Raw genomic sequence first — 13,439 nt, 5'->3', positions numbered from 1 at the left:
ATGCCGGTTGAACCTGTAAAGTTTTATCGGAATCTAATGGCGATTTCGCTTGAACCTGAAACTGAGTCAGGTTCTAACCCCAACTGCTGTCAGTTCATACATTTTGACAGCAGTTGGGGTTAGGAACTGACTCAGTTTCGCCTCAAACAAAAACCACATAAGATGGCCGGTCACGATTTTAGAGACGGACCTTCGTAGAATTCCTCTATAGTAATTTTTTTGAAAAGTCAGATTTTTTCATCTTTTTTGTTCAAGCAAATTTATGTATCATTGATTCAATAAATTTTGTACTTTCACTTACACAGCTGTTTTTGCAATAAAAAAACAAAGAAAATGATGTATATACATTTATTTTGTTTGTATTTTTACCTGCGAAAATTGCGATCAAACGCGTGGGGTACATTTGTACCCCTGTGCAACGTTCTAGGGTGGAAAATGCAAGTGAAACATTCTAGTTAACTCTTATGACCGATTTTTACAAACTCAATTTCAAATGAAAAACTCTTCCAGCTTTTGAATTTCATTCAGATCTGACTTTTGGTTCCGAAGTTATAGATTGGTTAGTAAGGTCACACAGGAATTTCCCATAGAAACTTTCATAATACCTCTGGTTCAAAATATATTGAAATGGATATCAAATTACTTCGATTCGTTGATCGAGATCAGTGATGGTTAATCAAAGATTCTTTGAAGTCATTGTCCACTATCGACAATTTCGGAAGTCCCGGATTTCGGGTATATTTCAAAATTAAAGTCACACCGGTTATTTGATGATGACAAAACCGATTTTCACAAACCAAGTATGAAATAGAAGGTATAAAATGCGGTTGGTTGCTCCTCCCGCTCAACCCCCTCCCACGCTTCAGTTCACCCTCTCGAGGTAACGTTCGTCACATTGGTTCCTGGCGTTCACATCAGTTTCTTGAAGATAGTTAAGCCGATGAAAAGGATATTCTTCCCGTAGATATAAAATAAAATAAAATTTCGTATCGGTTATATGTTTCCGGAAAGATTTCCGGAAATATAGACAGAATCGCACATAGAATTTCGTGGAACGTCCAGTTTTTATGCACTCTCGATTTATTTTTGGACGAATATCGATTTTTTGGACTTCGCACCTAATTACATTTCTTACAAATAAAAAGTATAGGATTTACTCAAACTTTGAAAGCTTTTTCCGAGGCCCGAAAGGCCGAATTTAATATACCAATTAACTCAACCCGACAAATTGGGCCAATGTCTTTGTATGCCTATATGTGAGAATGCTAATGTCATGTAATTATCTCAGCAATGGCTTCTTTATGTTCATTTTGTGTATTTGAGTTAATTTTATTCAGTTCATCTTTTTATTCGTTCCATTCTTTGAACGTATTCCGATCATTTTATTCATTATTCATTTATTCATTTATTCATTATATTTAATCATTAAACTTATTTTATTCGCTGTTTTCTTTAATATATTTCATCCATGTTCTCCAGTTAATATATTTTATTTAGTTTCTTCGTTTTTATATTTTTACTAATTTTTTCAATCATTTATTTAAATCATGTCAGCAGAATTATCAGTTTGACGCAATTCTATTAATCTTTTAACTTTTTTAACTGTTTAATTTTTCATTTCAATGATTTAATTCATTTTATTCTGTTATTTTTTTTTCGTTCGATTCGTTGTATAAATTATACTCATTTTGTTATTTTATTTGTTTTATTCATTTTATTAATGTTATTAATTTTATACTTAATATCCTTCATCAAGAAATTTAAAGGCTACGAATAGTGTTTTTGTGCCCAACAGCCGATGATATCCCAAAGTTATTATTTATTTATTTTATTTATATAATTTATTTTATTTATTTTATTTATGAATTTCATTTATATTATTTATAATATTTATTAAATTTATTTTACCTATTCTGTTTATTTTATTTATACTATTTATCCATTTTATGTTATTGATTTATTTTAATTGTTTGAGTCATTTTTCATTTACTTTACTTTTTTGTTTTATTGATTTAATTCATGTCATCCAATTAACTCATTTCGCTTGTTTCATTCATTTTTTTTCTTTTTATTCATTTATTTAATAATGTCCATATTATAATTTTTATTAATTTCATTCATTATAATTAAAGAAATTAATAAAATGAGCAATTAATTTGATTGATTTTATTGATTTGAAAAAAAATCTGAATTTTATTACGCTCATATCTTTTTTACTTCAAGTGTTCCAGCATCGACACGAAGCTTATCAGGTTCGTGACTAGAGAGCCGTTGTATATAGGTGCAAGGCGTACTAAGAATGTAATAAACATTTCCACAATTATATTGTACATAACCAGCCATGTAATCATAGTTTGAAGATATAAGAAAGGCGCGATTGCACCACTAGGTGAATTAAAATAGTTTTTTCCAATTGGCCTAACTATTAGCACGGAGCCGAGCAGACAAAATATTGTAGTCAGTCCATGAAGGCGGCCGCATCCATAATAATCGCCTTCTTACCCTGTGTTAAAATGTTCAATTTAATCCAATTGGCGTTGCCCCTAGTTAACCCACCAAACCCACGAATTAACCCTCGGATGAGTCGCATATCAGTAGGCGAAGACCCAACCAAGCCTGCCAGTAGGACTTTAAAAATATCTCGTGACCGCAGAACAACACACATTTCACACATGAGTGCAAATAAAACAAGCAGCTGCATATGTAGTTAACTAATTAATTAATTAATTAACTATATAATTAATTGCTTGCTTACTAATTTGTTATTAACGTGTTTTTACATTTCTTACAAAAGAAATGTATAGGATTCGCTCAAACTTTGAAAACTTTTTTGTTATTTGATTGGGTCTCTTACACGCCCCGTATTGACGGCTCTTTCTGAAATAGGCAGAGTGTTATTTTTCCCCTGTTTTACACATAATTTCCATTATTTAAAAAATCATGTATACTTCAAAGGCTAATCCAAAATTGATGCCCACTTTCCAACTGATTATTTCAAAACAGAGTGAAATTCCATTCTGTACAATGAAAGTTACTAGCATTCACCGGTTATTTTTTTCCAAAATACTGGAAAAGAGTCCCAGTATTGAAAGGCAAGTCGTAGTTACGACAAATGTAAAGCACGAAACGATAAGATTAAGGCAGTGGTAGATCCAGGTGGAGAGTCCTGGGGGTTCGGACCCCCTCCGAAATTATTTTACTTGTTGGGAAATTTTAAATGAGCTTCAATTTTATATTAGTTTCAAACTCAAAATCATTCCAAACCAAATTTGACCAGCAAACCTGATATTCATTATATAAGATCATTACGTATTACGAATTGTACAATGTTCAGTTTAAAATCGAAATTTCGGACCCCTCCAGAATTTTTTTTTCTGGATCCGCCCCTGGATTAAGGGCATAATTTATTATTGGTTCCTTGGTGGATATTAAATATATCCGAGCATTAAATTTAGCCTTCAAAATCGGTTTAATTGTATTGCGTTCCACTTGATTGGATTAGTTTTTCACCATTCTGCATTCCTTCGTTGTATGGAATTCAACGGCGACTTTACTCGAAATCAGTGAAATGTGCTTACGCTCGAAATGACATAGTTTTTACAACGTTGCAGTGCAGGATGAAAATTCGTGTCTTGTGCTAGCTTTGACGGCGAAGGTATTTACAACGAATGCGGGATGCTCATAAATACTTAATACACATCGAAAAAGCGGTGCATAGCCTCCAAAACGGTGGTGCTCAATCACGACCAGTGGGCACACATTTGACAAACCGAGACACGTACCTGATTGCCTTCATAACGCAGTAGTAGAGCAAAGTGGTTAATGTAACGAACAGCGTCATAAGGATGAACACCAGCTGCACCCCATATGCATTATTAATATTCAGCGATAATAAATGCAAATGTGCATATAAATTTTTAATATCGTTAATAATTTCCATCCTGATGTGATCTGGCGTAACCGATTCGGCTTTAATTAAACTTTCGGGTATCTGTGGGTGGCATTTCCTGGTTCCCGGCGGCCGCAGAGTTCGTTCGTTTGGTGACACTTTGGTTTGCAATTCATCGACCGCGAGAGTCAGAGTGATATGTCTGTTGAACGGCTTAGTGAATTCAGTATCAGTGGCAATATTATCGTTCGGTAGCTGTGGCCGCCTTGGCGTTGTTGACACGTTGGACTTAGACCTAAGCGAGAGAAGTGTTGGATAATTTTCGTGAAATATGAAATTAAATGAAAAATAGGTTTCTTCTGTTACTATATAGGTACGTCTATATAACTCCGATTTTCTTATGTAAAAATATTTTTTTCCAACCGTTGAAACTTCAGATCCCTGTATAAATTAACCTGTTGAAGAGTTATCGACTATTGGTAAAGTTGGAGGTTATCCTTTGGTTTTCAAATACAAGGCATAATTTGATATGAACATGTGAGATTTTTTGACAATATCTTGACCTCATTTGATAGGCTTCAGCGAAATGGACTTATGAGAAAATGTCAAGTAGATGTTTTGATTCGAAGCTTAAAATCGAAAAAGCCTCGTAAAATTTGGCATACGACATCAAACCATGAAACTATTTCTTTGCTCACGAATTTTACGTCAGACGTATTACGTTGGAGTCATTGTTTTTTGCTTCGTCTACTCGGATAGTCCTCGGTGGTGAATCTACCCTACTCCGTCAGAGAGAGCCACACCGCCATACCTATTTCTTTGTTTCATTTAGATCCCAGTTTACTTGCCATCTACTCGAGTAGTCTTCGAGGGTAAATCAACCCTAATCCGACGGAGAGGTCCTCGACATTTGATTTTCTCCAGACACCGATTTCCTGACGTAAAATTCGTGAGCAAAGAAATAGTTTCATGGTTTGATGTCGTATGCCAAATTTTACGAGGCTTTTTCAATTTTAAGCTTCGAATCAAAACATCTACTTGACATTTTGTCATAAGTCCATGTCGCTGAAGCCTATCAAATGAGGTCAAGATATTGTCAAAAAATCTCACATGTTCATATCAAATTATGCCTTGTATTTGAAAACCAAAGGATAACCTCCAGCTTTACCAATAGTCGATAACTCTTCAACAGGTTAATTTATACAGGGACCTGAAGTTTCAACGGTCGGAAAAAAAATTTACATAAGAAAATCTGAGTTCTATCGACGTACCTATGTAATAAAAAAACCTATTTTTCATTTAATTTATTTTTTTCTCTAATTGCTCGTTTTTGTTGTTTTTCTCATTAGCTAGCTTTGCTAGCACGCTGTTCGATCCCTGCAAGTACCGATTGTCACGTATATCAAAACCTGCCTTGACATGAACCGATCCGGAGATGGATACCAACTCGACTTGCATCCCTTGACAGTCTCCATCGTACAGAGTTTTCAAACGTTGTTTTCGTGCTCAAAATCAATAGCGTCTAAACCGTTAACATTAGGAGTATACTTTTTTCGGAGAAGTTCTTGACTTTATGACTGCGCATTTACAGGAATATATTGTTCAGTGATTGATTCACCCATAAGGAATTTTTTCTTATTCGTTTATTTGACAAGGCTCATTGTGGTAACTTAATGGAGCCGTGGGTCTATTAAATAGTTACAATATGTAGAAATTTAAATAAATGAAAACAAATATTATTGAGTGTTCTTCGGTACGCATCCACGCAATTTTCTATTGCGCAGGGAGACCTTCTTTCGTGACTGGGAAACGTTTGTCTGCTCGCCTAGTGCATCTTGTGGGTCGATTGCTTTTCTCTTGTTTACGTCAATGTCATTATCGTGTATGGTTTCTTAATGTTCAGGATCAAGTGTTTCTCCTATATCCCTAACGGGTTACGAGCGTATAGCCGTTATGATTGGTGTTAGCTTCATAGCCGATGATGCTAGCAGTGTATTCCGACGCATTGGATGCTGCTTTTACAGTTGTTATTATGACCTTAACAACTGCCACAAAATTGGCAAGCGCTTCTGTCTCAGCTGATTATATTGATGCTTGTGTTTCGGGTTGGTTTACCGAAGTTGTATCGGGTAGTGGTTCTGATGCGTTCTCCTTAGTATCTTCCGCAAAAGATGTTCCATTATGTACCGTCTGGTTGTAGTACTTGCACGTAGGAGTCTGCCCTTCGTGGGGCCTATAAGTGATATACGCAATTTATTTCCTGAACTAATTAAGGCGTTATATACAAAGTTAAAACTCAAAAAATCTAAAAAAAAACTATTGAATATTCTGAAAGTACATACTTTTGAAAATATCTGTGCGAAATTTCATCTAGATCGGAGCACTAGATTTCAAACCACAGCCGTTCGCAGCTTGCTGGTTCTTCCGCGTATGATGTTAAGACAAAACTTCAAACGCAGTTATCTCGGAACTAAGCTGTTTGAAAAGTACCGTTGCGGTGAACGTGATATCGCAAAAACTATTCATCCGATTTTCATAATTTTTTTTTTGAATTATTTGTTTTTACATTCTCGTGTACTTGAACGGTTCCTTTTTCATCCAACATTTTTTTATTCTTTGCCATGGATTATTGTTTAAAATTTTGAACACCACAAAATTCAATTTTTTGGCTAACACGTCTTGTTTTTATTGGGATACCGATCTGTTCAAGTACACCACAATACATTTTTCTTCAATATTTTTTTTTTACTTTTTTAATTTCAGTTGAGCGGTTCGGTTTGGAGAGCGTTCACCGCAAACTTCTGCCAAAAAATTTGTTACGGGGGATGGGCCATAACTCCGTCAACCTTCAATATATTTTTTAATTCAATTTGTTTTTTTTTCGAACTTCTATAGCACTATAAACGAGCTGTCTTTTGCTTTTTCAAAAAAAAAATGCATAAAACGCTTTAACAAAGTCACGATCTTAGCTTACTTTTTCGCCACAACTTTGTATATAACCCCTTAAGACATAAACGTTATGTCTTCGGCAAAGTTGTAGAAAAAAAATATACTTTAACTTTAATAGCTTTCGAGTTAAGGAACATGTTATATGGAAGACCCCTTAAAATTAGTATTTTAATGTTAACTTTTTTCCATTCTCCTACGTTCTTGGAATATTTTTCAAAGTTGTTTGCGAAGGTAATATTGATTGGAAAAGCTGCGTCAAGTATTTCAAAATTAACAGCCAGCACCATCATTGAGGTAGTCCACACTCGTGACCCGTAAGGGTATGAAACAAGGATAAAATTGGATGTTCGCGAACATAACCATGGCAAGACCCACAGCTCCGTTTAGCTAATGCATTGAACCGAATCGAATAAACGAATTATTTAATAAAATTTAGAAAAAACTGAGCACAAAAACTCAAAAATGAGTACTTTATCGCTAGTGATTGCCACGTTCAACAAAACTCAGATGCTAGATATTAGCCAGAATAAGGCTAGTTAAATTATACGCAAATTGTATGTCTGTAATGGGTTAGTGCACTGTATGCTCAGTATAAACACTGGGCATCTCACTCAAGCGTGGTAGGCAAAATATTTCAATTTGTTGATAACAATATAGCCAAGAAGACAGTTTTTGTTTCATGCCATTTTAATGCCATTTCTATTGACACTCAATTTCATGTTTATGCAGGGAATTCCTTCCGCACTAAAACACTGTTAATCCGGAAAACCAGGGGCCCGCGGATTTTAGGGGCCTCGTGATGAAGATAGGCCGATAAAATTATACTAGCTATCTGCACTGGTGGTGCCATGAAAACTTAAAAAGAAAAGAGCGGCCCAATCTTTATTTGGTTTCCGTTATCTAAGAAGAATATATATTAAGAAATGAAATGTGACTTTTCTGAAACCACATTTTATTACTTGGTTTTCGTAGATTGCCTAGTGTTATGACAGCTTTATTATAATGCGTGGTCAAATGGAACTTATAAACGAACCTTCGGAACAGGCACTTCTGATTTCAATTAGCTCAGACCAAAATTGAAAAAGCATGAAACTGAGCGGTATTGATATAGTTTATATCATGGGTACTTCTAATATACATTTTTTAGCTTTAGCTACGTTGAAACCGTGGCCAAAAATTAATTTCTTATCCAAATCAAGAAAAAGATTCAATATGTGAAATGTAGGGAAGAGTTATGAACCAGATTGGGTTGTGAACCATCTAAACTTTTTTTTCCTGATTGACCGCGATATTGGCGATCTGTGTAAGTTTTTATTTTATCATGAGCCAATTTGCTTTCACTGATAAAATAATTTTCTGTTTGATGTCATATTGCAATTTTTCTGCTTTCGATTTTGGTCTTTTAACCGTTAAAACGACCAAAATGATAACAACCTGAGCAATCATTCCCTACTAAATCACATCAAGTTTAGTTCTCAATTTGTTATCAGACTCTGCTCGGGAATCCAGTCATGAACCAATAAAGATATAAGTCTATATTTCCATAAGACCTGAAGGTTGGCAAGGTTGGAATGATCAAAAGTCTGCTGAATTATGTGGCTTCTACTATTGTCTCTTGACACCAAGGTGATTGAGAGTTTGGGTATCGAAGTTGAAACTGATCTTGGTATCATTTTTATTGCTGCAGTCTATTTGCCTTTTCAGTGCACTGGCGAGCAAATTAATTTCTTGAAAGGAGACTTACAAAAACTTTCAAGAAATCGGTCGAAATTCTTCATAATCGGTGATTTTTACCATAATTCATAATTTTAATCTCAATGTTGTGAGTCCTGTTGAAACCGAAGCATTACAAAAATATGAAAACGTTTCAAATCAAGTATTGTCTCTAGACGATATTGTTGAAACAAACTATGATGAGATCAAATCCATCATAAAAAAGTTAAAAAATATGAAAGCTCCAGGTTATGATGGAATTTTCAACATTCTTCTTAAAAACCTTCCCGAAATCACCATGAGATACTTGGTCAAAATATTCAACAAATGTTTTGAATTAGAGTACTTCCCTGAAAGATGGAAAAATGCAAAGATTATTCCTATTTTGAAGCCAGATAAAAACCCAGCAGAAGCATCTAGCTATCGACCAAATAGCTTACTCTCTTCTATTAGTAAATTATTTGAAAAAATCATCCTAACTAGAATGATGTCACATATCAATGAGAATTCCATTTTTCTTCCTGAGCAGTTTGGATTTCGTATTGGACATTCAACTACCCATCAACTTGTGAGAGTAACTAACATGATAAAGGCAAATATCTCAGAGGGCTATTCCACTGGAGTTGCTCTTCTAGACATCGAAAAAGCTTTCGCCAGTGTTTGGCACAAAGGTTTAATTGCCAAAACGTGGGATTTCAATTTTCCAATTTACATAATAAAGATAATTAAAAATTATCTTACTAACCGTACCCTACAGGTTTCTTATCAGAATTGTAAATCTAATAAGCTACCCGTTAAAGCAGGCGTCCCTCAAGGATCAAGCGTCGCACCAATACTTTACAATATTTTTACCTCCGATCTTCCAAATCTACCTACAGGCTGTAAAAAGTCACTTTTCTGTGATGATACTAGCATCTCAGCCACTGGGAGAAGTCTTCGTATTATCTGCAGTCGACTGCAACGAAGCTTGAATATTTTCAATGATTACCTGAAAAAATAGAAAATTTCCACTAATGCGGCAAAACACAATTGATTGTGTTTCCGCATAAGCCAAGAGCTTCTTCTCTTAAACCAAATAATAACCATATTATTAAATTTAATGGTTTGAATTTAACGTGGACAGATCAAGTTAAATACTTGGGTTTGATTTACGATAAAAAAAATTCACTTTTAAGGATCACATTGAAGAAATCCAAACAAAATGCAACAAATATATAAAATGTTTATACCCTCTTATAAATAGGAATTCTAGGCTCTGCCTAAAGAACAAACTATTAATTTATAAACAAATATTTAGACCGGCAATGCTATATGCAGTGCCAATCTGGGCAAGTTGTTGTGCTACTAGAAAGAAAACGCTTCAAAGGATTCAGAATAAAATTCTGAAAATGATTTTGAAGCGTCCTCCCTGGTTTAGCACAAATGAGTTGCACAGACTTGCAAACATAGAAACATTAGAAATTATGATGAACAGTATTATAAGCAACTTCCGACGAAAATCGTTGCAATCTACAATTGTCTTTATAGTTTATAAGTTAGTTTATAAGATTTGTTCAGCTCCTTATTCAGAAGACAAGTAGGTTTAAAACATCCTACTGAAAAAAAATACTCAACTGCGAAAGCATATTATAATTTAATAATAATTAACTGAATCATGTAAACAATAGGGATTAAAAGTCACTACTTGTGGCTGAACACCCAATATACTAAATTAGAAATGTAATGCAAACAAAACAATATAATCAAATAGAAAATAATATATATAAAAAAAAAACTTATATAAAACTTCATAAGTGATTGTGAAGTAGACCATATACAAACTCAAAATTAAAATCAAGATGCGGTCAAAATACGTCATAAATCTCATAGTTCTACTCAATGGCGTAGCCAGAAATTTGATTTGGGGGGGATTAGATGTAAATCGTAATTTTTTTGGAAAATGCTGAAACTTAATATAAGTTTGATAAATTATTGAAAATTCAGAAGCATACGTAGTCTAACAGATGTCGCTTGTGGCTACAAACAAGGAGAATCAATATGGAACAGTTTTCAAACCTCTATAGATTATTTTCTTGCAAAATATGCCAATGATGTCAAAGAATGTGATAAAAGTGGGATAAATATTTAAAAATCCTTAACTTTGAAGGTTTGACACGTGCGAGAAGTTTTCCAAATTTACTTTGATATAAAAATTAAGCGATTAATTCGCATAGAGGTAGTTATGGAGAAGTAACTCTTCAAAAATAGTAAGAGACTTGGCGTTATTGATAATGTCATTTTAAACAATTTCATTGAAAATATGAAGGATACATGAATGCAGCAAATCGAGATATGAAACAACATGCTACATTTCTAGTTAGTGAAGTAAACTATTTTTTATGAACTTAGAAGAAAATTGTTTGAAACCATCATTGCGGGTTGAGAACACAAAACCTATAACTAAATTAGTAATGGAATTTGCGTTTGGACAGACTTCTCATCAAAAACCTAGCTAGCTTAGTGATAGGACTAAGCAAGCGCAGAATTGATGCTATCTCCAAAAAACGGAAACACTCTTTGTGTTTCTGGGCAAACCCCTAGTCCTTCTAATATTCGGGATTTTTTTTAAAGCTTGTTCACTTAAATATATTTTTTGCAAGCTTCAGAGACTCATACCTTGAATGCAATGTGAATTTTATTGTTTATAAATCGCGGAAGAGATTTTTCAAACACAGTAATAACAGAATATCTTGCTGTAAAGGTTTTCTACCAATATATTTCGATACTCTGAATGTATTTGATATTTATGTCTTCCAAAAAGTTGTTTGAAATGGCATTTTCGAAAACTTTGCTGAAGACATAAAGCAGAGGTGGGTAAGAAAACCAACCGGTACGTACATTCACTGGTATGGTTACCAAAATCGCAACACGTGTAAACGAGTGATGCACATTGTATTCGGTTTGGATTTCGTTCACACGGTAAACGAAAGAAAACCCTCCTCCGAGTCTTAGTTTCTAAAACCAAACCGTTTACATGTGTGTGTACGAATATCAACTTGTGTTGATGTATTCTCAGTAAAGGTTTCGGTTTGGCTTTAGACAACCGAGCCTGGTTTTTTCTGTACACGGTGCTTCGGTTGAAAGAAGAAGCAGTAAATTCTTCTGCAGTGCTGCCGAATAGACAACTGAATTGAGTTCAATTAGTTGTTGAGAGTCAATGGGGTAATATTGAAATGGCTGGTACTGAGCAGTTGTTAAAAGTTTAACAATTGTTGTTTGTTTCAACGCTGAACCATGAAATGTAGATATGTTTGATTTGGCAAAGTTGTCTAGAGCATACAAATTGATGTTAATGTCAAAATGTTTAAATTGAAATTAAAGAAAACAATGAAATCAGGGATGTCACACAATAACAAAAACAATAAAATCAATTAAATTAATGAAATCAATGAAATTAATTAAATCAATTAAACATGACTTGAATCACATGAAACTTCACATTAACACTCAATGCATTCAAAGTGGCCTGTATTTATATCGCCAATAGTCATATCAATGAGATCTAATCCACGTCTGGTTGCGCTGGTTAGGCGGTTCTCGAATAAACTCGAGCACACACTCGTATTTTGTATACATATATCTTTATTATTACTTACGGCGCATTGTATTGATACATCTATCCTTGCACAGAGGCAATTTCGTGTAAGTGTGCGTTAGGGTTCGTCGCGGTTGCAATTACCGCAACCGCGCGGTTTTTACCGCACCCGCACCGCGAAAACTGCGGTGCGGTGACACACTTTTCCTCGCGGATGCGGTGCGGGAAATGAGCTTTTCCCGCGCGGTATTACCGCAACCGCACTTAAAAATAATTGATTGATAATTGACTTGACAATTATTTGAAAAGAAATCCGAATATAATCTGTATTCGACCTATCGTTACTTGATTTTTTACAATTTGTTTATTCTAATATGATAAAACAATCTGTTACTAAGAAATAAAATCTATAAGCTGTGTCCAATATAATTTGGCATCATTATTTTTACGACATATTTTGAACACTTTGAAAAATTTACAAGCGAACCTTCTCAAATATATAAAATGCACAATTGATTAATTGAAAAATAATTGAATTGTACTGTCAAATCCAATTTAAAAATGCATCATTTCTCCCGATTCCTCTTGGAAATCGTGAAATTATGAATCGTTTGCGATGACATTTTCTCAACTGTGAATTGTGATTAATTTGGAGAAATTAAAAATGAACTTAAAAAGTCTTAAGACTTAAAAAGAACCCAAAGAATGAAATCATCATCATCAAACCAAACGAATTTGGAGGAATCAGCAGTAAGGGAGACAAATGTTTGAAAAGAGTCCAAAATAAGGAGGGGTCCAAATTAGGCTGATAACCTTATCAGTCGTTCTTTAACATCGTATTTCTATCTCTTTTGGTTTCTGTGTAAATTTGCAATGAATTTTCCTGCAGTTTGTTTTTAAGACTCCTTATACATAACTTTTTTTTCACATACGTCCATTGTTCGTCCAACTGTGAATATTTTCTACCAAATTAACAACTAATATTTTTCAGTTAAGAGTATTTTGTAACTTTTTGAAATTAAAGCTTTCGAAGTTAGTGTAGGGTATTTCGATTTTTTTTTTGTGTTTCTCAAAGCCTCCCTTCATATTGTGACAAGTGTCAAAGTTAGCCCCGATACTAAATTTTGCACAGGACAATTTTTGACCCCTACCAACTGCAATTGAAGTTTTTACCATTGGCATTATGGAAAAATATTAGAAAAAGAATACATAAAAAGGTAGAACTTTCGAACTAGCTATTAGAAAATTACAACTTATACAATTTTAAGGAAGCAATCTTAGTATTTGAATAAGAATACATCCATTTCTTGAAAA

At 34.1% G+C, this 13,439-nt stretch overlaps 1 protein-coding gene across 1 annotated transcript in view; it reads right to left on the bottom strand.

The window, feature by feature from the left end:
* The window catches only part of LOC131679890 (putative gustatory receptor 28b), a 63,070-nt gene that overhangs the window by 27,215 nt on the left and 22,416 nt on the right, over window positions 1-13,439 (bottom strand). Inside the window, exon 4 of the mRNA XM_058960641.1 lies at window positions 3,783-3,951. Coding sequence (XP_058816624.1) covers window positions 3,783-3,951 — 169 coding nt within the window. The remainder of the gene's footprint in view (window positions 1-3,782; window positions 3,952-13,439) is intronic.

Source organism: Topomyia yanbarensis, chromosome 2 (genome assembly GCF_030247195.1).
Source record: "Topomyia yanbarensis strain Yona2022 chromosome 2, ASM3024719v1, whole genome shotgun sequence".
NCBI lineage: Eukaryota > Metazoa > Arthropoda > Insecta > Diptera > Culicidae > Topomyia > Topomyia yanbarensis.
The sequence above is the reverse complement of the archived record's forward strand: the minus strand, read 5'-3'. Positions and strand labels throughout refer to the sequence as shown.